The sequence below is a fragment of the Syngnathus typhle genome, linkage group LG2 (genome assembly GCF_033458585.1).
Source record: "Syngnathus typhle isolate RoL2023-S1 ecotype Sweden linkage group LG2, RoL_Styp_1.0, whole genome shotgun sequence".
Lineage (NCBI taxonomy): Eukaryota > Metazoa > Chordata > Actinopteri > Syngnathiformes > Syngnathidae > Syngnathus > Syngnathus typhle.
In genome coordinates, this window is record NC_083739.1 from 7,564,518 (window position 1) to 7,590,793 (window position 26,276).

The 26,276-nt window shown below is 42.8% G+C and overlaps 1 protein-coding gene across 3 annotated transcripts; it reads right to left on the reverse strand.

The window, feature by feature from the left end:
• Positions 1 to 25,117, reverse strand: nbeal1 (neurobeachin-like 1). 3 transcript variants are annotated; one of them, XM_061304320.1, is made up of 55 exons: positions 24,826 to 24,968; positions 24,288 to 24,540; positions 20,833 to 20,924; positions 20,460 to 20,621; positions 20,266 to 20,347; positions 19,268 to 19,395; positions 19,100 to 19,182; positions 18,590 to 18,675; positions 17,964 to 18,330; positions 17,763 to 17,869; positions 17,240 to 17,326; positions 15,952 to 16,035; positions 15,729 to 15,827; positions 15,083 to 15,654; positions 14,772 to 14,904; positions 14,505 to 14,624; positions 14,111 to 14,420; positions 13,944 to 14,029; positions 13,778 to 13,867; positions 13,463 to 13,640; positions 13,248 to 13,381; positions 12,477 to 12,636; positions 12,291 to 12,393; positions 12,061 to 12,220; positions 11,015 to 11,173; positions 10,759 to 10,918; positions 10,581 to 10,669; positions 9,748 to 10,353; positions 9,481 to 9,656; positions 9,089 to 9,377; positions 8,691 to 8,999; positions 8,461 to 8,610; positions 8,225 to 8,382; positions 7,846 to 7,970; positions 7,630 to 7,756; positions 7,384 to 7,532; positions 7,150 to 7,283; positions 6,962 to 7,063; positions 6,558 to 6,653; positions 6,357 to 6,481; positions 5,938 to 6,078; positions 5,710 to 5,840; positions 5,517 to 5,626; positions 5,284 to 5,401; positions 5,102 to 5,199; positions 4,532 to 4,648; positions 4,350 to 4,439; positions 4,142 to 4,251; positions 3,878 to 4,050; positions 3,645 to 3,739; positions 3,389 to 3,505; positions 2,616 to 2,777; positions 2,368 to 2,516; positions 2,039 to 2,174; positions 1 to 1,450 (listed from the first exon to the last, which is right to left on the reverse strand). In XM_061304320.1, exons 2-55 carry the CDS (start codon positions 24,336 to 24,338, stop codon positions 1,361 to 1,363), a joined length of 8,265 nt encoding a protein of 2,754 aa, XP_061160304.1. In that variant the 5' UTR covers positions 24,339 to 24,540; positions 24,826 to 24,968; the 3' UTR covers positions 1 to 1,360. The 3 variants fall into 3 exon arrangements, with proteins under 3 accessions (XP_061160304.1, XP_061160305.1, XP_061160303.1); XM_061304321.1 differs by lacking the exons at positions 17,240 to 17,326; positions 24,826 to 24,968 and adding an exon at positions 24,978 to 25,117; XM_061304319.1 differs by lacking the exon at positions 1 to 1,450 and having other exon boundaries at positions 1,460 to 2,174.
• Positions 25,118 to 26,276: the final 1,159 nt, after the last annotated feature.

A 26,276-nucleotide genomic window follows, 5' to 3' on the forward strand; every position in this document is an offset into this window, starting at 1 on the left:
TGACTTTTAGGTCTGAATCCAGACAACACTTTAATGATCATGTTTCATTTGTGTGTTCACAAAGCAAGTATGTACAGATTAGGGAGCAATTTTCAAACAATTCCTTACAATATCAGTACCTGGAAAGTGCAAAAAGTACATTTGATAAACAGAAATAATAAATCATGCTGTACATTACATATTTAACTGCATTCATAAATAATCACAAATATACAAATATGCTTTTGGGTGTAAGTCACAGAAAATGATGCAGATACAACACAATTAAGTCACTTTGTCTCAGGAATTTGAAAAAATGAGAACCACCCTCAGATAAAGGCACTCCATTTGTCGGAAGTCTTGCAGCTCAAATGTCAGTATGAGAAAAAAAAAACTAAATAAATTACAGGATAAAAAAAAAACACCGCTGTGTCGGAGGGACACTTTGGCTTAGTAACACTAACGGCTGGATCACAGAGGCCACAGGATCTTTACATGGTGGCTTTTAGTGTCCAAATCGACAAAAACAAATGTATTATGTACCATGTTTACAGAAAGGACTTGTAGTGTGATTTAAAACAAATACTTTAATATATTATAACAGGAAGTACATGTAGTGTGATTTAAAACAAAAAATATATTTGAAGCAATGACGACGGCCAACAGTCGGGGTAAGAGGGTGGCAGCAGGAAGACAAAAGGTGAACGCAGATGGCAAAACACAAACGCACCTAACAATGTATTGCTAATCACATTTGGTGGAGCCCTTGGAGAATTCCTAAACCGTATCGCAAAAAGTGATTTCAAAATGCTACTTTTCCTATAAACTGTTCTTAGTAACTTAAAGACATTCAATAAACAGACAGCTTGTTTCATCTACTGCCATTAGAACTCAACATTCCAAAATGCCACTTCACATGACCACATGCCAAGAAGCTACGGGGCTGCTTACATGCATTTGCTGGAAAACAAAAAGTTCAATGAAATGCACAATAAGATGGCAAAGGCTGAGAGTTTTGGTCTTCTAAGTGAGTTGTCTCACAACACATGACTGCTGCGTGGCAGCTTCGAGGCGAGGGCGGACCTCTCTGCAAACTAAAGAAGACAGTCGGAAAGGTCACTTGAAAATATATACAAAAACAATATAAGGAGGTGGTGGTGGTGTGATGCTGCAGGCTGCAGCTGCTTCTGGATCTGAACCGTAGCGCCAGCGCCATTTGGTCAGTCCACAGCAACGAAACTTGAGCACATTTTACTTGGATGAGACAAAATTACGCAAGCTAGCATCAATGGCGGTGCGACGGATGACACTAATGGAGGATGACCGTGAAGGGTGTGGGGGCGGGGTTAGGAATTGGCGACACGAAGGGACGGTGCTCATGCTAGATGATCATGTCCGACTCCCCCGAGGACATTCTGGTCAGCCTCTTGGTGGAGCCCCACAGCTTCCGTGTGATGTGGCTTGAACGTAGCTGAGAGGAGCCAAGGTAGAGGAAGTGAAGGAAAGGGGGTAGGAAGGAAGAGGGGAGGAGGGTTAAGTAATGCCAAAAGAAACGGGGAGAGAAGAGGATATGATTTATGATGAGTGATTAGTTAATATTTAATTGCTAGTGAAGCAATAAATAAAAATTGTGAAATTATGCCTGTCTGGACCAACTTTCGCTATGTTGCTATGCACAACAAAATACATTTTCTGAGGATATTTTGAAATCTACTGTATAACCACATTTTGTACATATTATTTCAACATCAAAATAAACTTCTAGATTAGTGCAATAGTATCAGCTTACGTTATTAGAAATGATCTCGTGGTGGAATATGGCTTGCAAAAGCAACACTTTTAAAGTAGTGACTCGAATCAACATTTAACTCTTGAGTTGAGGACTGGACTGGAGCTGCTATGGTTTGTGGATGACAGAGGTGGGGCTGAACACCAGCTGGTCTCGCTGGTGCAGTAGGCGAGTGGGCGAGCGAGCTCGAAGTGGAGCCAGCAAGGGGGAAGCCATGAGCGGCGATCCCTCCAGGCTCTGAGCGATGTAGTTCCTCAGCGAGTTCTTTACCTCGGCCGGCTTGCCCACGCCCACGATGATCAGCTTGCCGTCTTGTAGGCCCAGCAGGATGTGACTCTGCTCCTTAGTGACGGATACGCAGCGTACAGGCACATGCATGGCCATGGGCTCCGCACACAATGAGAGACTGCGGAGAACCAAAAGAATGTTCACTTGAACGCATCGTGAAGGGCAAGTAGATGCAGCGCAAACCTAAAATATAAAAGTCATTCTTTTCACATTGTGCAATCAATTGGCCAAGGATGCTTAAGTTCACTCAGTGTCTTGAAGCAGATTGCCTTTCTCTGTACTAATTTGACCGAGTTGAAGTTTGGATTTACCTGTAGAGGTCTCGAATGGACAAGTAGCCTTGCTCACTGCCGGAAACAACAAACTCCCCAGAAACGCACATATCAGTTATTTGCTCCTTCAGAGGTTCACTGCAAAGGTGCTTCCCATTCACAGAGTAAAGGTGTAGAGTGTTTTTGTCCTGTAGCAAAAAAAACAATACCTCAATCCGTTTAGGAGATGTTGGAAAATTAGCTGTCAATGTACTGTTTATTCAAGCAATATACTGTACTGTACATACTTTGAGTGTTGCTTTGCCCTCCAGGCAGGTGTGGACCAGCAGGTGACCCTCCCACGACACGGCCAGGTGGAGGACAGACAGCGGCAGGGAGCTGTCGCACGGCGGTCGCAGGCAACGCACGTACTGACCTCTGCGCACGGTGTGGATGATTACGACCCCATCCTGACAAACACAGGAAGCCCCCAAAAATGTTTGATGAGCTACGAACATTGCATTATCAAAGACAGCAAGGTATTTTCAACACTTTCTATTGTTCAATGACATACCCACATCGAGACTGACTGTATAAAAAAATATGAAATGGACCAAATTCGGACATAGAGGTCGTTGGCCCAACAACAGCTATCCCTGGATCTTTATAACATCAAACTCTGCAGTAGCAACTAGTTGCACACTAGATGGTGCTGTGTCTATTTTATCCTCATTATTTCATCTACCTCAGATGAGATATGGAGAAAGATAATCCACCGTGTTTTCCATGTTGAACAAAGAGTACTGATTTAGTTATGTAAAAACGTTATGAAAATCTAAAACAAAAAATTTCATTTTTTTTTTTTGCACCACAATGTATGCCGAGCTATAAGTGGTCATGCATAATTCTGCGTCATGAAAATCATTTGCTCTCTGTGTGATTTAGTGCATTGCAAAAGCTATTGGAAGTAATTAAAGTGGGATAGTCTGTATTCAACATGTTCAATTGGATGTGCTGCCACAAGAACAATTTGGCATGATGAAACATGCTGTGCCTTTGCAGTTTGTGTCTTAACCCTCACCCGTGCTCCAGACACAGCCATGTCCAACTCTGTGCTGATACAAACACTAACCACCTCATCTGTGTGGCCGTACAACACCTGAACAGGTTTAGGGTTCAGACCTATTGGAGCGCCACCCTATAGGAAGAGAGAACAGCTCAAATTAGTAAAGAATGCCAGTGAAAATATCTTCTCAATTTATGCTGATCATTTTCACAGACAAATAAGCTTCAGCAATAAATACTATCGTATGAGGTAGGCGCAGTGATGCTTGAACCTGTTGTAGAACCTGCCACACCATGCAGGTGGTGTCTCTGGAGCCAGAGATGAGGTGGATGCCGCAATGGTCTGTTGACAGGCAGGTTACAATATCTGGAAGGGGTATGGGAAGCGAGGAGAAATGCATGCAGGTTGGTACCATCCAGAAGAACGGCTTTCCAAAAACACAGCAAAAGGTTGTCGACTCCATCATTTTTCAATCGCGTCTGTCTACTACGTAAATTATATTACCCATGTGTCGGATGTGCTGCCCGACAGTCTTGCCCTTGACAAGTGACGTGACTCTGAGGCTATTATCCCAATGACCTCCACTGAAGAGCAACTTTCCATCGTGCGAGACCACAAACAGCCTTGTTGTTACCTCCACACCAGGAGCAAATGGTCCTGACAGAAAACGCTGGGTCCTACAGGCAATGAGTTGTACATGAGCACGATGAAGGAAGTTTTTTTCTCTATTGGCTGCATGCGTGTTTGTGGCAAGTGCAGTATTCTCACTTGGCATGGGACACTGTGGGGTCCTTAATGAAGGTGAAGTAGTTGGAGATGTTCTTGTTGTAAGGCAGCCACCCATGGGTCCCAAACAGACAGTTTTGACTTACTGTCACCTTGAAAAAAAAACATGCACAAGGGAAAATTTCAGTCTGCAGTGAATTCATTAAAAAAAAAAAAAGGCATTGGAGAAGAAGCAGGCTGTGATGCCAACCATTGTGTCTGGACTCCCTTGACTGATGAAGGAGTGGGACTGATTCTTTGGAACAATAGCTTTGACCAGTGGTACGTTATCGCTGATGCCCTGCAAAACACAGAAAGATGGGGGTTAGGGTTTCCAATGTGAGACGTGGTTCAGTAATGCTCAACAGTACGGGAAGATGGCAGAGTTCAAACCTCCACAAAAAAAGACTTAAGGTTGGTGAGATGTTCAAACATAACCAGAGGACACGAGTCCAGCATAGCCTTCCTCTTCTCCACTTCCTCCTGGGAAAGACGAATTGGATGTGGCTCCTAGTCTCCCACACAAACACAGAAAGATGCAGTTCAAATGAAATACATGTGCTTACTCATTATTATGGAAAAGATAGCATGCATCAAGGGCAGTGTTTCCATTTGACATGTTTATGAGAATCCCACAGCGTATCAAATATAGCAATAATCAGAAGCTCATCTGGATTAGTTTGCTCTGTTTAGTCTAGGCTTGTTAAATAAAACACAACTTTCAGGAGGCCATGACATAATCTGATGTATAAAATGGCAACAGGTTTATTGTACTTTCTTCCATCTAATGGAAGAGCATTTCATTGTTCTGCCTTTCACTAACTTAAAGAGATGATAGATTTGAAAATTGATAAATCTGAGTTTTCAGAGAAACGGAGTGAAATTTGATCATTTCCAGTGGTATTCCGCATGATCCCTCACAGAACCCTGGTTGGGAATCACTGATCTCGGGTGTTTCCGAACCTTGAGTAGCTGACAGGGTGTCTGCCCAAAGTTGCTGATCATGCCTTCCAAGGCTTTTCGTTCCTTTTCATCAGTGATGGCATCAAGGTCTACTGCTCCTGTGAAGCCAAGTTAGCAGAACATACTGAGACTGCAAAGAATTTCAAAGAATTAAACTGTGATGAGCATTCAGAATGCTTTACCCTCATATGTGCAGTAGTAGAAGACATTGAGAGCTTCCACCGCGGCGGGACCCCTTTGCTTGTAACCAAAGATCAGATCGATCCACTCATTAAGGTGTGCTGACACATATTCAGACTCCTGTCACAGTAACACAGACACGGAAATAATAATAAAGTATTAAATTCCATTTTTCATACTTGTACGACAAAATGCAGTGCAGTCATGGAGCACATGAACTAGGACAAAAGCTCACCAGGGCTTTGCGGTGTTTATAGATAAAGTCCTCGGGAGACTTGGCCCATTTAGGCAGAATGACATCATTTACTCTTTCTTTGGTTATCTGCCGGCGACCGAGGTCAAAGTCTAGTTGACAGCAGAGCACAAAGGAGTGAGGGTATTACTCGAATCATATTTAGCACATCTTAAGAGTCCTTAGAGAACCTCACCATTGTGGTTCTCAAGAAACTCTGGGAAGTAGAAGAACTCAGGTATGAGTTCCTTGACATCATTGGGATTGTCCATGAGAGTCAGCCACGTTGCCGGAATAGAGTGGAACTGACGGTCGGCACAGTCGAATCTGAAGACAATCAGAGACGAGATGACATACGTCAGCTACAAATGATGAATATTATAACTCGAGTAGCATCCCGCCATGTTTGAGAGGACCATCTTACCGCCCACTCTGGAGTTGGATGTGCAGGGAGGTGAAGGGCTCAACTCTGATCAGGTAGTGCATAACACCAGCTGCACTGGAGTAGTGAGTGCCATAATGAAACTTGTCGATAGTTCCCGTCGGATCCTCAAAGCTGTCATACCTGACGGACGGGAGAGAAAATCTCTTGAAAATCTACCAATATACTATATTGTACACCAAAAAAACAAAACAAGTGTATTGATTAGATTGATTAAACAGACAGACAGACAGAGACAGACGGATTAAACAGGTTGCGTCTATTTTGTGAATTAAATTAGAATAAAATCCTATTGTCTTGCTTTATGCAGAAATCCAGGTAAATCCAAGAGGTTTTAATATGTTTTCGTGCAACTGTATAATATTTTCCAGAGACACACAATGCACATAGTGAAAACATACTTTTCTCGGACAGCTTTAGCATTGCGGTTGTTTTGCACTGCCACTGGCTTTGACAAATCCCTGAATACCAGGGGATCCGAAAGGTCCAGCTCCTTGGAGGTGTAGTCTGCCAGAACCCAGGGAAACTATTAACAAAGGTACAAGAGTGGTAAACTGTCTGGCAGATCCTTTACCAGTCATGTATTCGGTTAGGGAACATACCACTGGATACTGAGCCAAGTCGTTATATGTTCTGCCAGCAATTGTGTTGAGTTGCATCAGGTAGTCAAAGTTGGAAATCTCCCGGTTGACCCATTTCTGTGGAAAATTTGGGCCAAAAGGGAAATGACATAGTATATTCGGCATTTCAATAAGATCAATGCTCTATTTTAAAACTTGGAAATACAGCTCAAGGGCCACATCATTTTATGTAAATGCAAATTAGGTCCTTGACGTCTGATTGCAAAGCTAGAAACGTATCATTATTTTCTGTAATATGTGATATGATGCAGCAAACATTTATTTGGTTTCACTGTAATAATGGTACTCTGAGGGAAACCAGACCTACAAAGTGGCCCGCGCCCAAAGTAAGCTTGACACCCCTGCTGTACAATGAAGGTCCTGACCTGTGTTAATCCAGAGGCTTTAAGGAGCTCTTGTGGAGAACGTGTTCCATACAAACTGAGGGATCGCAGGAGCAACATGCGGTCATAAACCTTATTTCTTGCCTGTAAATTGGAAAACAGGCCAGTTACTGTATTGCTAGTTATCAAGACGTGAAGGTCAGACACGTTTAAGGAAGCAGATAGATCACCTCTTTCTTGAAGTTGAGAAAGTAGTTGGTTTGGTCAATAAGGAAGATCTCCAGGGCGGAGCGTCGCAGATTATATCGCCGTAGATGGACTTCACGGATCTGACTCAGAGGCCATTTAAAGTCATGGCCCACACCTTCAGTAAACATGGAAGTAAGTTCATCATAATTGGTGTTAAACAAAGATAACAACAATCTACTCGCTAATTTGCAAAAGAACAACAGAATCAGACACACCTTCGTCCTTCTCTTGGCTACTGTCGTAGAAATAGATGTGTTGGGTAGTGAGTTCCAGGCGGCCGGGTACCACGTCGACCACCGTCACCAGCTGACAGTCTTCCCACAGAATCAGTTTCTCCTTTTGACCTGCTTCCTCTGCTCCAATCCTGTAAAACAACATGAAAAATATGATGGAACCACTTTGGGCTCATGACGATCAACTATGCTTCAATTGCGCCCCTACTGCTCGGGTAAATGGCTTACTGGTTATTTGCTGCCGCCAAATCATCCTCTGGCAGCTCCAAGATGTCATCTTCCAGGTTGGTGACTTTGACCTGCTTCACAGCCTCCAACAGCAGAGATTCCGGGTTGACAAACTGATGATGAACACCTAAGCAAAGTCACAGATGTCAAGATATTACAGAAAAAAAAAAAAAGATATAAGAATATTCAAATCAATGATGGGATCTCGTGTCTTACCAAGGTTGTCTCGCAGGGCACTGGCCTCCTTATAAGGGTCAAAGTTGTAATTACGGATTAATTTCAGCCTCATGCGGGAAAAGTTCTCTGCGCTGGACAGCTTCCAATGCATCCTCTTTGGCTGCCTGTTACACCAAGGTCAAAGGATGCTGCGTCTTTAGTATGAATGCGCTTTCCTTCAGTGGTCACATTCGCCGCCGCCATATAATTCAGAATTTGCCAAATACTTTCAAGACAAGTTTATGGTTGAATGGCCATGCATGTTATTTATGAGCAATTTTGCAAATGATATTTGGGAGAAAAAAAAAATAGATGACGTCCAAGTAGACTGTGGTCGGCTATTTCTAAACAAGAAATGCAAACTACTATCACTTATTACCTTTCAGCCCAGGGCCCCCTCTCACAAACAAGGCCCCGCCGAGCTGCCTTCCACTGCCTGAGAGAGGCGCTGTTGTGGCTATGCTGTTGCTTTAACATGCTGTTGTACCTCTGGTTCTCCTGACGACTTTGGCGGGAGAATGGCTCAACAAAGTGTTCCTGCAGTAAAGAGGTGACATGTTAGTAAAGCGTAATTCTTGCTTTTATTTAGAATCCAACAGAATATTTCCAATTAACCTGAAAGCAGATCTTGCTCTCCCCCCTTTCTCGCTCTCTCTTATGCAGGCTGACCATGAAGGCCTCATAGCACTCCTTCCAGTAGAGCGCCATACTCTCATGGCCCTGACTGAAGGTCTCGATTTCATACTGCTTCATGTACGGAATGATCTGAAAATAAATTGGAAAGACTTCACTAACACTGTCATCTCATCCGCTCAAATATGTCACGGCGCATTTCAGTCTCGTACATATTTGTCCAGATAGACACGCCACTCGGGTGAGTTGCAGTATAATTGGAAGTCCTCAAAGAAAGACGGGCTGCCGTTGGTATCAGGCAGTTGGGGTAGATGTAGCTCCATATAAAGCAGGCGGTGAACTTTGGATAGGAGCGTTCTCAACAGAGGAACCAGGAATGAGTATGTTTCTTCTGTTTTCTCCTGGACAGAGCGCCGCAAGATGCACTCAACCTTGCCCAGCAGGTAGCAGGCCTCATCCTGGCTGGACACTTCCTTCATTTGGAGAATAAAATTGAGCTTGGCAGTGGCTATTGCACACACCTGTGATGGCGGAAAAATAACAGTTGTTTTTATGACAGACGGTGCTATTTGGAATCACTGACAAAAACAAAATAAGGACAACGTTTCACCTCTGGGTCCTCTTGAGCCATGAAGCCAAGCAACAATCTCAGTCCGATTTGAGAAAGCTGGAACCACTGGGTGCCAGCAGAATACCACACCATGAGACAGTCCATCAATGTCACAGTCTCCTCTAGCACCTTCTCTGTCCAAAGCGATGGGTTGATGAGGCCCTCAGCTTGCAAGAAATCTTGTACTATGTGAAGCAGGCGGACCGCGTTCTCCGTGTGTTGAGGCAAGGTGGCAGCAGATGCCTCACGGTTGTCGGTCACCGCCAATTCCAACATACGTTCCATAAGACTAGAAAGGGATCGCACAGAGTGGAGGGTACATGTTTACCAAACCTGCATGTGAAAGCATGTAACCTTGTGCAGTAGTGTCAACACTCTGGTAAAGGACATACCCGAGTTTGATTTGGTCAACGGGAAGTAGAAGCTCATTGGCTGTTCCCAGTTTGCTGAGCGCTGAAAAGACTTGGCCACGCTCCAGCCATGCCGAATCATCAGAGCCTTCAACTCCACGCCACATCACACACTGAATTATGTCCAGCAACATGTTGCACAATTCTTCCTCAGCCCGCTAGAAGTCAATGACAGATCAAGATAAATACATTGACAAGAATCGTTTTCACTTCCTCAATGTAAGCTTTCCTGAAAACCTTTATTATCACCTCAGTATTATTGAGGGACTCCCCGAGTGAGATGTTGTCACTGAAGAGAAAGGTGTCTTCAGTCAATGGGGCGCTCTGATCTAATACTCCAGAGTTGCCTGGAAAGGGCTTCGGTGCATCTGATGGAGAGGGTGTGCTGTGCATGCTGCCAGGGGTCTGGCTGCCACTCTCCAAGGCCTCATAGGCCTGCAGATGAGACAGATCAAGCGTCAAGCCTCCAGATTTTCCCACTGGCCAGGGCTTGACTTGGCCTTGTGGCTCAGCAGAAGCGGAAGATGACGGTGTGTCCAGTAGTGAGATGACATCGTCGTTTTCCAGGCTGTCTACAGAGCGATTGTCGCCCATGCTGAGCCAGTCGTCCTCGGGGCGGTCCAAGCGCCCGGCACTGCTTGCCCTTGTTTTACGGTGCAGCGGCAGTTCCAGGCGGTTATTGTTGCTTCCGCTAGATTGATTCAAGTCCAGGCTGCAGTTGCTGACTGTGTCTGCATTTCGCGATGGCAATGAGCCTTCGCCTCGCAGGAAGAGTCGGGCAAGGGTGTCCTGCCAACATTGCTGCTTGGAAATCTGGCAACCAGCATCTTGTTGGGACTGGAGAAGCTGGTACACCTAAACATGAAGAGGAATATTAAAATGCTAAAATGCTTATTATTAAAGTTATTTTTGTAGTTTTCTTTTGTCACGGGTGGAAGTCTGTGACATTTAAAAAGTTGCTTGAGATGTTATTAATCTTTTATGGCAATTAGGGATTAGTAAAATGCCTGATACAATTGTCCCACTTGTTTTGCTATGAAAAAAAAATTAAGGGTCACAAGAAGTAGTTTGTGCTTTCTCACCCTCTTGCAGACAATGAGCCGTACTCTGGGTCCAGTTCGATGAGTGAGCTGAACTAATGCCATCAGATCCTTGTAGTTCACCACTTGATCTTCATATTATAAGCACACACATGCAGGTTACACTTGGTTGTCTTCCTCTGTTACATAAATTATTATGATTGTGAAAATAAAATCTGACCTGTGTGCAAGACCTGATTGAGGAGACAACGAATGAGAGTTGGCGTGATGTGAAGATCGGAAAAGAGTAGAGACAGGCCGTTGTAGCCCGCCTCCCTCAGCCTTAAACGCTGCTTGTTCTTCTCATAGATGCGGTCACATCGCAACATGCGTTCAAACAGCTGTGCAGAGGTAGGAATAGAGAATGAGCAAATTGTACAAGTTCTGAGATGAATGGTGGAAATGTTGGTATTCAGATGGAGCTGGCTGTAACCCACCTTGAAGACAAGCTCTCGAAGGCGGTCGGAGTGTTTATTGTTGAGCAGAAGAGCATAGCAGGAGTCAGCTGCTCCGGGCTCGAAGAGGAGCAGGAAGAGCTGGTCTCTGGATGGACTGTTCTGAAGGAGGCTGAGTAACATCTCGAAGAGACCACAAATCTTCAACAGAAAAATATCAGCAAAATTAGTCAAAGGACTAACCATAATATTGAGTCTGTTATTATTCATATTCTCTGAAACTTGGCTAAGAAATCATAAATTCTGCCAGGGTATGTAAACGTATAAGCACAACTGTAAATCAGTAGCCTGAATAATATGTAGTCAATTTAACTAACTGCTGCAATGTTTATAGTTACAGAGAAGAAAATGCCTCAAAATAATAAAGAAGATTAGAGAAAAAGGATGCCTGACGTGAAATGAGCCAGTAACTTCCTGTGAAGGCACTTCTGCAGTAATTCCCATTGGGACCCCGTCTATCACGTAACAACAAAAAAAACCAACAACAACCAAGCTTATGCTTGCATTGAAATTTGTTTATTATTCTTATAAATGAGCCGTGGCAAAGTGCTTACGTCACCTGTCACCAAGAAACTCTGGTTCAACAACCCCCCCCCCCCCTTCCTAGACAAATTGGTCAAATTTACAAAAATATATACATATTTTTTTATCCTCATATTTACGTATTTTTAGTAAGTGTTTTTGAAACTTTGTGTGAAGTGCTGAAAAGACTGGAAAGAACCATTACATTTTAGTGTAGTTCTGGAAAAGGAGCCCTTTGTAACATTTGTAAATATTTCACATTCTCTTGAATTAATACATCTCAATGGCAAAATTCAGGCATAATGTAGGAGTGGGACAACTATGAATAAAAAAAACAAATGTTGGGCATTGACGGTCAACTGTCATTTAACATAGTCGATAGTGTTAAGGTGCTGGACAAACATAGAATAAATTGCAGTATCTAAAATTACCCGAATGATGAGAAATGGATGGATGGATGAAAGCAATTTGGTGATGTTTATGCTGTGTGATTTATACTTTCTCACCTGATCTTCGTCCCCAATGGCAGCAATGTATCCAATAATGCTGTGCATTTCCTCCTGGGAGACGCCTTTGCTGATGTAGTACTTGATGAGGTCGCAGAGCGATGCACGGATGTTCACAATGTCATCTTCACTCAGGTCACTCTCTTTATTACTGTTTTTCCTGGAGTGAAAGGCTGATTCCAATATTCTGCCAGGTCAGACTGGATTGGCCATTGGAAACGGAATCTTACCCATAATAGAGACGTATGATGTCCAAAAGGAATCGGACTCCATATTTCTTCCGGAACTGCTTCCTGTTGTCTTTGATGACAGTGGTCAAGTACTGAATATGGCCTTCCAACGAAAAAAAAACAGTAAATGTCCCTAATTCATTATTTTAAATTTGCAACTGTATTCTTTCAGTTTTGAGGTCTGACCTATACGTAAAGGGAAGTCCCCTTTGTTCCAAAGGTTGAAGTTGAACAGTAGATGTGTGTGAAGCTGTTGCAGCAGGCCCTGGTTCTTCTCATAAGTCACCTGCTCTATCAGCAGCTGCATAGCTACAAGCACATTGACATCAATGTGTCCTGCTGGAAGCTGAAAACATACAGCACATTTAAAATATACAATGTACTGTATATTAATTCACACATCACAACTAACCCTGACCAAAACACCGCACCAGGAACTCATTGAAAAAAAAAATTAATAAAAAAGACTGTGTGCAAATGTGCATACTATTTCCTACATAGTGCATCACTAAGGGGTTACACCATTTTATAGGGGTGTCCAAATGTACAGGGAGCAAAAATCTAGCTCACTCAAAAAATTGCCCACAATACACTTGGAAAGCTAAATAGTCAGAGCTCTTAATGCACTGCTTCATAATAACACGTACAGTGATCATCTGATATGCATTCTTTGTATTCACTACTCAATTTATGATCACTTAATTTATTCATTCCTCCTATCTCAAAATATAATCTACTGTATTGTGTGAATATGGTGACAAAAGAGTGTCTTAATGAATATCCTATTAGCAAATACTTTGTGGAATTAAAGTGTTTACAAGTGCTTCAGTCACAGAACAGTTAAAGTTGATCCTAGTGACCTTTTGATCGCTAGTGAACTTTGCACACAGCGCCAGCATTCCTTGCCGGGCCTCCCCGACACTACTGTGAATGTGAGAAATTCGCCTCAACACACACCTTCTGCAGCAGAGCTCCCAGAGTAGCGACACCATGCGAGTGGAGCAGATTCTCCTGGTTTATAGCATGCCTCTGTAGAAAATGTTTCAGCACCAACAAGAAGGTAGCCACCAGATTCTTCTCCAGACGTGCTTCTGTTAAAGTATATCAAGAATGAAGATTTTATCTGCCGCGTGCTTGTTGGAAATGTATTTAAAGGCTGGTGCCAAACATACCTGAAGCCCTGCTTGATGGGAGAATGACCCATTCTCCATCAGGTGGAGTGGTCACATCTGGGGTGATGAAATCTGACCCAGTAGAGGCATCACTATTCGCTTGATCAGGGGTCATCAGTGACAGCTGTTCTAGTATAGGGAACAGCACTTGTAGCCCGCCTACGCAATTGATCATATCCTGTCAAAGATGCAGAAAACATTAAAAAAAAGCATGCACGGTATGCTTTGTGGAAGAATAACAATGTGCATGGGTAGGCAACTCCGGTCCTCGAGGGTCGGTGTCCTGCATATGTGACTTTTTTGTGATGGCCTCACCTTGATGTCCCAGTTAACAACTTTCTTCCCAGTAAGGCGTCCGTGCAGTTTGTTGGGGGAAAGATCAAGACAAATCGGGTTTTGACAAGCCTGTTGGCAAAAGTTGGCTTAAGTTTACGTGAGACTTGATATACAATGCTTATTACTTTTAATAGGAAAAAGTTACCTTTGGTGAATAATGCAGCAGCAGTTTGCTTGAAAGGTCACCAAGTTCGGACTCTTGGGCTTTTAAAGGAGACACACAGTTTGGACCTGTATAGAAACAACATGTCAAGCAACATTATTTACAATGACTTTTTAAGTCCTCCATCTATATAATCTCTCAATGTTTACCAGCACTACAGAGGGCTTTGATGTGGTTGGGCGGCAGGGCTTCATGGAACACTATGACACTCGCCAGCTGACCCTGCAAAGATGTGGGGCTCCCCCACTCACTGTCCTGGGTCCCTGCTGAAATGAGCTTTGTCACAGACTCCGGCTTCCCGCTCAGTAGTCCGCCCCAGGTGTGTGGCGAAAGGATGCTACCCAATGAGGAACGTGTGCTGGGTGAGGTGGCTGATGAGATGGGGGGGTCAGGGATCTGCGAGGGAGGCGGAGTTGTGGTCCGATGGCCCGCTGAACCGATGCAACAGGAGGTAAATGGCTGTGGGAGGAGAAGACATCAGTGAGAGTAAGCCATCACGTAGAATCCCAATTTCATGTATTGTGAATAATGATAAAGACATACCTCAGACATGGTGGGGTACTTGAGGGGGGCAGATAGCTTCTGCTGTCCATCCACATAAATGTAAACGAGACTCTGCCCAAATGGCCTCTTTCCGGGTACGTGCACCACACCAATGCTGTGCTGTTGACAAGAATAACAGTAAACCCAGATTTATACTGCCTCTCTGTTAATGTGTGCTATCGCTAACACAATGCATTATTGACAAGGCAGACAATGTGCATAGTGGTTTTTGCTGTACCAAGTGTGCAGTAATAACATGTCGCTCACCCAGAGGGAGTCACAGAAGCAGTTGTCGGGCAGCATGACTGTGACGTATTCCTTCTTTGTGCAAACAGCTACCACCAGCAGACCCGCAGAGCTAATAAAAGCCTCAAACCCCATTCCCCCTGAGGTAAAAAAGCTGCACAGGTTGACAAAAGGGGAAAGAAAAAAAATCTTAATCCAATGTTTCATTTGTTAGGAATGTCCCACTCAGTAAACTGTGTGTTTTATGAATTATTTTCTTATATATACTATCGATTGTCAAAGAAAATAGTGTTCTCTTAGTTTTTTTTCACCAAATGTTCTTGTTGACTAACCTGTAGAGCTGCTTCCTCTTGTCTTTGCTAATTGGACCCAACTGATCCTGGTCCAGGGACAACCAGGCTAGGAAGCTGAAGGCAGAGCCTGGCCAGCGCTGCACAGTTGGAACAGCGATGCCAGCCATGCTGGGCGAGAGATCAAAGTACTGCATTGCACTTTCCAGACCCTGCTTCCGTACCATGGCTAAAAGAGCTTTCAGAGCAGGTCCCACATAAGGATGTGCTTGGTTGGACTCTGGAGGTCTGAGCAGGTGCAGGAGCCTAAGGAGATCCCTGGCACTTAGGGACTGGGAACCAAGAGAGCCAACCAGTCGCAAAAGGCTCTCTGCACAAACTCGGTGTAGCCGCCGGTGGCACTCGAGAACAGCCAGCGCTCTCAAGACCATGGCGGCATTGACACAGGTAGTGCGTGTCTGCTGATTGAGGCAGATAAGTCGACAGAGCCAGTCAGCAGCAAAAATCTGCAACTCGGATGAGTCTAATTCCGGCAGCCACTGGATGAGCAAGAGTAAAGGCTCCACATTGCTGATTCCCAAGAGGCCCACAGACGTGTGCTCGCCCTCCACCGCCTACACATGCACCCAAAAGACACACAATTGATTACAACAACGGACAGGAGCAACAAAACAATAAATAGCCTCACCATGTTCATCAGCTCTTTAAGGAGGTGTCGAGATGGCTGGCCGAGCGAAACGAGGACTTCGTATAAGTGATTGTAACCAATTCTTTCTTTGAACACCTCCTGTGAGGTGTCAGGAAAAAAAAATACATTGCTTTTATTATCTATGTATGATTTCTGTTGTTATTACCAACAGAAAACGACACAGCAAGTTTCTTCCAATTCCTTCCTCGGAAAATTTGATTACCTTGGCAGCCGGTGATTTATGCATCACTGTGGTTAGGGCTTTAATAGTTGCTACAGCAAGAGAGTCTAAGCGTCCTTGTATCACCTGCAAAAAAATCAACATCATCATTGTGTTTTCAAATATATACCCCGTGTAAAAACATGCAGACAATTTAACTCCACACACACACAAGATATACTTTATTTACTGAATTAAAACAATGGGGTGAAAAGGTAGCAGTCTTTGGTTTTGATCCAAGTGGCAAAACATGAGTAAAATCATCCTCAGTGGTTAGAACTAACTGGAGTAGCTGCAGGGATCAAAGTTTTTACTGCATGGGTTACCTTGAAAAGAAGTAAAATCTCAGTGACAAAGAAATGGGGAAAAAAAAATAGCACAAAGATGCGTAGCTGACGACAAACACAGAGAATACATGCAAGCCCACACACCAAAAGCCAAACCACGAAAACAAACACATCTCCTCCCAGCTCTGTCCTGCTCCTGTCCCAACAGGTGCAGTGTTCCTCGCCTGATGTTTCAAGAGGATAAAACATGCACTTTGGACCAGCTGGAGTGGGACTGTGTTGAAAATGTCAATGAGCCCACATTCCCTCACACCTTTGAACTCTGGGATGACACGTACTACTCCAAAATGATAGCATTCCAATGGAATTCAAGACAATATTTACAGGGGAGGGAAGAAACAGAAATGCTACTGGCTGGCAAAGCTGTGGGGGAGCCATAGCGGTCACTCCTCAGCAAGACAGGAGATGTTTTTGCTATCACAGCATTTGTTGTTTTGGTTGATTCTAGATACAGAATCTATTGATGTTTTATTAATCTGTAGCTAAATTGCAAGTGGCTGATTATGTCGTCCTGTGTATGTTGTATTTCAACCGATAAATAATTTGCTTCTTCATTAGTTTTCGTCTTAGCTCAAAGGCACGTTGATGTATCTGAATGCAAGTCTATCGTTCTTTCTGTAGAGTATCTTAATCAATGGATTGTTTAAAACTTAACTTTTTGAGTAATACCAGTACAAAAAGCTTAATGAGAATAGTGGAGCACAGACTGCGATTGTCTTTTTTTATATTCATGCAGAACATAAAGACTGGATTGTATATGATAGCGTTGAAGAGTTACAGTGTATATTTAAGCCGTACGATTAGGGAATCCGCACGCCTAGATATATTCTGGGCGGGGTCTGGTGAGGGTCTTGCTGTGGAGTGGCCAGTGTTTCTGGTCAGGTAAGGGAGGTGGATAGCGAATGTGGCGGGGGTAGGTTGAGGTGGGACTTCCTCTGTTGTACCTGAGTGTCTCTCCCTCCTGTCAGTAACCTGTTGTTGGTTATATCTTTCTGGTCCTTGTCTGCCGCCGTGCACCTAGCGTTAACCAGCTGACACACACAACAGGCAAGATGTCAGCATAGCGTGTGGGGGAGTTCAGAGAGCAGGCGAAAGGAAGGGGCAAAGTTCGGTGCTGGGGAGGAAAGATGTAGCGAGTACAGCAGCGGGTGAGAGGTGAGAAGACCTGACCCTCAGTAGGGGTCACTGTGGAGGAGTGATGGTGATCCAGCCGAGCTGTAGAGAGTTACCATGCATGCTCTGTACAGGTTTTACACAAAAACTCTCAAAAGAACTTAACGTGGCTAACAGTGCAGAGCGCTAGAGACAGGTTACCAAAAAATAAAAAGCTTTTGCATCATTCATAAGACTCTTATGCTTTTCAAACGTTCTTGCTAACCTTTAAAATAAGAGGAAACTATCACCATAGCTTAATTTTAGTTTTTCTTTAGGGAATAGGTCACAGGCTGTAATGAGCTCGGAAGTTACCTTGCTATTCTGGAGCAGACGTGTCAGATGCTCAAAGCAATTACTATTGAGGAAGATGGCTTGTAGAACTGGCCTGTCTGAACAAAGGAACATGTCCCTCATTGTGTCTGTGTGGCAGAGGGGGGGAAAACACAGATATAAAGTGACGAAAGCACTATTCTGCAAAACCAAACAGTTGTAGGAACAAGTTGATTGCCATACCTAGCATGTGCACTTGCAGTGCCACAAAGCGGCTCTCCCAGTGCCTGCCTAGTGTTGACACTCGAACTTTGGCGTGCTGCTGCTGTGGCTGTCGAGCAGCAACCACAGCTGCTGGGTCTGAATTGAGCAGCTTGAAGTAGTTTTCAAGCACGGAGGCGATTTCTACTTGCCGCTGGTCGGAGCTGGCGGCCAGGAGGCACTGCACCACCACCCTCAAACAGCCCAAAGTCAGACATGCCTTCCGATCAGGGGCCTCACTGTCCCAGTCCTCGCCTTCGTCTGAGGAACAGCTACCCATGGAGCTGTCCACCAGAACCCGGATCAAAACCTCCATGGTGGCCGGAGAAATGGCAAGCAGTGCATTTTTCTGGAAGGGAAAGCAAAATAAATTTGATTGGGATTTTTCCTGTGTTTATAACATTGTTAGGAATGTGCAAATGCTTTGAACTTTTTCACATCTTGTCAATTTTTAATCATAAACTTGTGATCGTATGTAATCGACCAAAACTAAATAGAAGAACAAAACACACTTATCAATCACACGTTTCAATTATTGCTTACGTGAAAAACATTAACCAGAGGGATTCTTCTTATGATCTGTTCAACAAATCTTTCAGGTGCCTTACCTGGTCACCAGCTACTATAGCACCAAAAAGGTGCAGTAGACAACATTTCAAGCTTTCCTTAAGGTGCTCACTCTCTTGAAAACACTCTAGAAAAAAGGACACATACAGAATGCATTAGTGGACCCTAAATCGATAGCAGATAAAATACCGTGCTTGTTTGCATAGAATGTGTACAAAACAGACTGGAATGAAACAGTGACTGATGGTATTCCCAGGTTATCCATTAACTTACTGTTCTGTTGGGTAGGACATCTTAGCATTATTTGTGAATATATTTTAAGAATAACTCCTCAGATGTAAGTTTGGGAACTACTGTAGCATGAAGAAATGTAAATGCAAAAGAAATCCATGCCTGGCGTCATCATCATCGGCATGGCTGGCAAACCGAAGGCAACTATTTAAGTTAAGTAAGAGAGGTTACATAATAGATTTTTAAAGGATTTTGTCAATTTTCTACTCTTGAAGAGTCGAAACATGAATGAGAGTGGGGGTGGAGCGTTAGAAACATACGGTAAAAGAAGGGGACAAATTCCACAGTAAGTGGAGCTGCTTTGTACTTCTGCCTGCTTCTCTCGACTGTGCCCAGCTGCTTTCTGGATATAAAAAGACAAAAATGAAAAGAATTACACATACTCTATATTCTAGTGGCAATCGGTTGTATCGGCCGGATGATCATACCCGCAGATTCGATGCCTCCAGTTGCAATAAGGGTCATAGAGGCTCTCGCAGAATGCCAGTGCATGACGGACAAACTCCTCAGCTTGGCTCTGGTCCACCAACTCCTTCTCTTTGGTATTGCTCTTCAGCTGGAAAACCAGAGATGCACTTGAGACACATATTTTGATTTTTCTTATACAGTCAATTGCACACCGAGCGATGTGCCCAGAAATGACTGCACTGGCCAAATGCAAAAAGATTGGTGATTCGCACGATTTAAAATTAAAAAAAAAAAAAAAAAAAAAGAAAGGTTATCAGGGAATGTGCCACATATCTTACAATATAATTTTCATAGAACCGCAAACACGGCATGATGGCCAATGAAAAAGCAGATTATCTTTTTCAGCCACAGATAAAAACAACATTTCATAGAACAGAAAACTGTGAGTGTTTACAGTATATGTATTGTATCCATATATTGAATATTTCAAAATAGGTATAAAATGTTCGAGAGATGTGTACAAGATGTAAAAACGGCTGTAGAGCGCTATGCGGGGTCAGTGGCCTGTGCAGCCACACAACACCAACGTCCTGAGTGTTTCTGGGCCGACCGGGAGTCATGAATTGATTGCGTAAGCAAACAGCAGCTAATTCAGAACTCATGGACTTTGCTCGCTATGCACGGATGTTTTGAATTCCAGCCAGTCACGACTATTCCGACACATTTTTTGCCAGTTACATCCAGAGTCAATTGGTTCCGGGAAAGTTTTACTGTCCTGTATTTACAGCTTGCCGGTGACTGGCTGGGTGTACTATAGCTTAATACCTGGAAATGTGATTGTTGTTGTAAATGCCATCCTGCATTTGACAGAAATGCTTGAGGCTTCCCTTTTTAAAAACATACAGTATAGATAATGTATTAAAATGCATTTGTACATCTTGGCAACGGCTAGCAGGAAAGAGAGAGAGAGAGAGAAAGAGAGAGAAAGCGAGAATAAATAATAAGGGAGATGATAGACCTGCTGGATATAAAGTGTCGTCATGGCAATGATGTGGTTAATGTAGGAGCAGGTGCCTATCTCCTCCACATTGGACAGGTTCCTTTTAGAAACAACAACAAAAGCATGAGTGCATAGAAGGAAAAAAAATAAAGTACACAAATAAGCTTTGATATGACATTAGCTTGTGTGTAATAAATGTTTGTTCTCCTGACCTGCAGACAATAATGAGGAACTTGAGTAGCAGCAGTGCCAGGTTTTGCTGCTCAGGCTCAAGACCATCAGAGGCTTTTTGGACACACTGCAGAAGTTGATGGCGCAAAACTTGGAGGATGTTGTCTGGGAGAAGGGTCAGTACCGGTGGGGGCTCCTCCAGCCTGCACATCAATTTGTATTATGATCCTTTTTGTGTTTACTTAACTAAATGCAATATGGTTGACATGAAAAAGTAAACATTTCACTTTTTTTTCCCACTGATGATGTGCAAAATCAGCAACAAAACACAGGAAACAGTCTTCAAGCTTTATGAGAAGGCAAGCATTAAAGAAGGAAGCATAAAAAAAACATCTGATCAGAGTCATCCTTTACCTTAACGGTGGCTTCTCAAAGTCCACATCCAGACATCTGTCATAGGAGCTGATGAAACTCTCCAGCCATAGCTTCAGGTAGTCTGGGTCCCTCTGAGAAGAGAAAAAGGAGGCCACAAGATTTAAGATTTCCGAGACTTTGGTGCGCGAGCCAAGCAGTTGTGCTTTTCAAATTTTTAGGGATGCTGGTATCAGGTTTCTATTCAACCAAATCCATTGTGCTTTATTGTCCACCGACGAGCAATAGTATGATTATACTGTAAGAACATTAGTATCTGACGTTACTGCTGCACATTAAGCACGTGGGCGCAACAAATGCCTCAAGTGAGTGTGTTTCATTTCTTCTTAGACCTGGGACACAATATACACCTGGTGAAGAAAAAAACAAAAAAACAAGTCGGACTGCATTCTGACGGGTGAGAGGATGACAGAACAGGGTAGTAATGATGGTGTAGGAGATAGGGGGGGGGGGGATCAGATAGCAACTTGCAGAGCGACATATCCTAAATTCCTGGAACAAAGTCCAGACAGAGATGGCTTGGCAATAGCAACCACAGAGAAAGACTGAGGCTGCAAGCCACGGGCAGAGTATAATGAAGCAATGTTGTGCGATTGTCAATTATTATAAATATGCACAACGACACCAAAAATATTTTTTTATATATAGATTTTATAAATACCTCAAAAGAAGTTGCACTACTTATATTTGTATACAAACAAATGCAGCATTAAATGCTCACTGACAGCTCATCACATGAAGATTGACTGCTTATGCCTGACTGGGTATCAGCCAAGCAGAACAGGAAGCACACTCACTGGTTTTCCCATGAAGTCATCAAGGCAAGCCACGTCGTAAGAATGGGGCGATTTGCACACAGACAGCGCAAGACCTCGGAGTCCGAACTATTGGCAACAGAAATATTTACGTCTTGTTCTCTTGTTGTAACTGGTTCTGGATAAACTTTTAGCTTTTTAGACTTACTATTAATATCCTCCATAATTACAATATAATTACAATAATTTCAAGGAGTGGCTTCCCAGAAAGCTCCTATTGGAGCATCCTTGGAACAATACCTACTATATATATATCATGGAGTGAAAAAAAAAAGAAGATATAGAAAAATTCATAACCCAGGACAAATGAACAAATACATCAATAACATGACAACATAACCTTTTTGGTGGAAGTAACACCCATTTCTGTCGGGAAAAAAAAGTTAATGTGGCTTTATTTAGAAATTGGGTGTTTGTTGTATGAACGGACACTGAATTTATTGCAATAATGTTCAATTTTTTCCACCATTTGACGAGTGAGAGGCTTACCTCACAAGTGTAAGACTGACAGCGTGTGTGTGTGTGCGTGTGTGTGTGTGTGTGTGCGCGCGTGTGTGTTAGTGTCCTTGGCAACAGTTTGGGAGCACAGATGCCCATTGAGGGTTTGGACAGTGGCACACATGGACACACCCTACACTGTATGGCTCCTTTTACCCAATGCCTTCTTCACTCAACTTGGGGAGAAAAAAAATCTCGCACAAACAGACAGACAGAAAGAAACCCACAGTGTCATAGTCTCATTCACTCACACAGACATACACATTTGTTCATAGAAAAATAATCAAATATGCACCGATGCTGGTAAATTGAAGTCACAATGTTACAATGGGAGTCACATCACATTTGCTCAAAATCAAATTAAAGAAAAAAAAAAAGCATTCTTCCTTTCATCACATTTAGTCCTTGAGCACAGTTATGTCATCACATTGTGAAACATCTAATTAGATGTGCAACAACCAAGGACACCACTTTCAGTTGTGGCCCTACAAAGTGTCACTGCCCCTGTGTCAACGAAAAGCAAAGAGCAGTTGATGACATTGCGCATTGATTGTGATCGTAAGAATGTTCTGATCTGGTAGAGCAGATCAGGCTCTGCTATGTGACATCATGTGCTGATTTTAGAATTGGAGTTATGTTGCTAAGGAGCTATGCTGCTGAGGCGCCCGACTTTCCAGACAGGCGTGGTTGGCCAGTTGCTGTGCTTGTGTGGACAACCCTTTGTGGTCGAGGTGACATGGTTGGACTCGCTGAAACCACAAGGCTAAAAACGCTCAGTGACAGTGGATTTTAAAAAAGGATGTGGTCTATGACATCACAGGGTAAAGATGTATTTAATGAGGCGGGTGCACAGGGCATATACCCATACGAGACATGATAATCAGCAGAGTCAGTACAACAGAAATATTCACTTTGGTCAAAATACAATACTTTTGTCTGGTTGTCAAATGAACCGATTGATCGACAACTAATCGATTATCAAATTAATCTCTGACTGTTTTGATAATTGAGGAAACATTTAGACTTGGATTTTTTCAAATTGTCCAAATCCTCTAATGTAGTCATTCATGAAAAGAGACTTTTTGAGATTGATGGAAATATACATGCATATTTTCAAACTCTGGAAAACAATAACAGTGACAGAATCCACTGGTTGTAAAATCCTGACCATGCGCCATGACATGCATGTATTCTGAAAATTCAACTGACTCCCTTTATTTTCCAGGCAGCATACTTTTCCAATAAGAACATGACTATTAAGAAGTTAATAAAACTATACATATACCGCAGAAATGATATTTTTAGTAGGGATGCTCGACATTGAAAAAACATCTGATATGCAATATGGTTGTTGAATATAGCGATATCAATATTTTGGCAATATTTAACATGTACCTAAATAATGACATTTGTATTATCTAATAAAATAATGATATATTTTTTCATGCGGAAAATTAAGCAAGCTCAATGTATTAACAAAGATAATGTTGCATGGCGATGCGTCTGACTGTTTGTTTTCCGTCCGTTTATCTCAGAAAAAAAAATATACCCTTTTTGTCTTTTCTGCCATCCAGGGACAATCTACCAAGCGACACATTGGCTCATGGCCAGAACAAAACCATAAAAACTGATCTTCCTGACAATGTATGTGATGCTGACTCAGTGCAAGCACACACTCCTGAGTAATGGTTATACTTTTGACAAATGACTGAGAAGTGTGTGCGTGCGTCTGTGCAACCACACCACTGGCTGAAATGAACATACCTTCACGATCATGTGATCATACAAGCTTTACTTCCACACACAGCTTTGCTTTCATGGAGAAAATACTCTTAAGGGGGGGATGTACTGTGCATGTTATTGTCAAGGATTAGAGTGGGCAGTGTGTTCCTGCAGCCAGACTTGCATGAGGAGCAGCTCAGGGAGGCGGTTTTGAATGAACGCCTGGAAATGCTTAGTCTTTAAAGGCAGGTGAATTAAATCTAACCAACAGCTGACTCAAACGTGCTGTCTCACATTGAGTCAGCTCATTCATCACAATAAACACTGCACACCATTCAGAGACATAAGAATGAGATGATGCATGCAATGGTGCAAGAATGGATCAATGGGATTGCAACATACCTTGGTGCAGTAAAGCATCCAGACCTCGTAGAGTCTCTCGCTAGATGCCATAACTCCCAGCGTGTGCCCTCGTTGGGCTGCAAGCTCCACAGAGGTCACTTCAGTGGGAGCTTCATGGTCGCACTCAACCTAGGTTTCTGAGTAGCAGCATCATGATCGTCCCACGTTGGCATTACATCACACAAAACAGGGAAATCCACAGAAAAAGGTCCCAAGGAAATAGCCGCTGGGGTTTTAAATTCCTTCGGCTTTTCTGGAGAAGGAAGAGACAGTCGGTATCTTGAAGGTTGACTCGGTCAGGATAGTATCGCAGACTTAATAGTTACTGCAGAAACTTATCGTAACGTTAAAATCTATGTTACTCTCGATGTACTTTGAGCTGCCCTACTGTATCCAAACAGAAACACCAGTCTGACTCAACTCGATCATCGTGTCTACTTCTTGCGTGTGCACGACATGCACGCAACGACCAGCCTCGACGGTGCGGTAACAGCTGTGTAATACCTTCAGATATTTCAATCAAAAAAAATAATCCTACCTGATCAAGCTAATACCAAGCTAGCTGTCAAAATCCACCATTCCATCAGTGAACATTCCTTTCCCCTTCTCCTACTCATATGACAGAAACTGCTCGTCTTACAGAACCTGTCAAACCACAACGGTCGTCGATTTTTATAACAATGACGGTACCTGTTTGTTTTGGTTTTGCCAAAGAGAATCTTGGCGACACCTGAGCAGCGAAAATGACTCTCTTGGTCGGAGCAGAACGTGTCAAGTTGGCACAAACAACGCGATGCGTGGAGTGGAGTGCAGCCTTCTGTATGATAATGACGTATGGCTGCATTTCAAAATAAGAGAGTATGTTTTGAAAACATTCTAAATTGGGGTTTCGCCACAAGAAAGGACATTTGACGTGGACTCGATCATTTGTTGATTATCATTATAAATAATGTTGGAAAAAATGCATGTATTTTATAATTATATATGAATTTGTAGAGGGAGCACCTTTGTGTATATTGTATCGTACTACCATATTTTATTTTGTTAACAAACCGGATGTGTAGTACACTGTCTAAATACTACGGTCACACTGGCTTTTAATGCTTGTGTTGTCTAGCAGAAGTACATTTGTTAATAGCGGAATGTCATAAACGGCAATAACAATTGACATATGAGCGTCAAAGTACCTGTCAGTATGCTTAATGTTTGCGACATTTTCCACTTGCTTTACGGTGCCGATGTGGCCTCACGTTCAGTTGCCAAGGCTTAGTCGTATGTTTCACTTTCTGATGTTGTACCGCCGCCCAGTGGAGAAAGTATAAAGATGCAACTAACTAGGGTGTCACTGAATAGAAGATTTTGTCTCTCAAAAATGAGGGAAAAAGACTTAAGCAATTTGTTATTTGTATTATTTATTCCAATAAACAAAAGGGATGAACTCGAATTGTCAAATTAATAACAAATTAGCCTACATCCCTTTCAGGTTTCCTAATTCAAAGTTTGACTATACAAGTACTCGTAATGCTGGGTAAATTGGGCAATCACATCAAAATCTATATTTAAAAAAACTCAAACTCATGCAACTCATGTCATGTAGATAAATACAGTAGGGCTACTACAACCAGCAGAGGGCAGCATTGGCCTCTAAATATAGTTTAGTCCCCCTTTATTGGTGAAATCAAAGTCAAAGTCAAAGTCAAAGTCAGCTTTATTGTCAATCTCTCCACGTCACAACACACAAAGAGACCGAAATTACGTTTTTCTCTATCCCACGGTGACGAGACACATAACACGATAGACATACAAGTACGCGACACAATATAAAAACAAGAAGGCAAAAATTCAAACAATCAATAGTAAGAGTGATGAATAAATAATAAATAAACAGATAACACAATAAATAAGAGGAGCAAAACGGAGCCAGCAAGCATAGCGCAAAAGTAAAAAACATCATAAACAAAAAGGCACAAACAATAAATAATAAGAGTA

What these genes read in the sequence shown, in the direction of transcription:
- nbeal1 (XM_061304319.1), bottom strand. Translation starts at nt 24,338, where the DNA reads ATGGCATCTAGCGAGAGACTCTACGAGGTCTGGATGCTTTACTGCACC. An exon ending in TTGTTAACTGGGACATCAAG is followed by an intron (nt 13,641 to 13,777) that starts GTGAGGCCATCA and finishes CATCTTTGACAG; the next exon opens with GATATGATCAATTGCGTAGG. An exon ending in TGGCTCAAGAGGACCCAGAG is followed by an intron (nt 9,000 to 9,088) that starts GTGAAACGTTGT and finishes CCGCCATCACAG; the next exon opens with GTGTGTGCAATAGCCACTGC.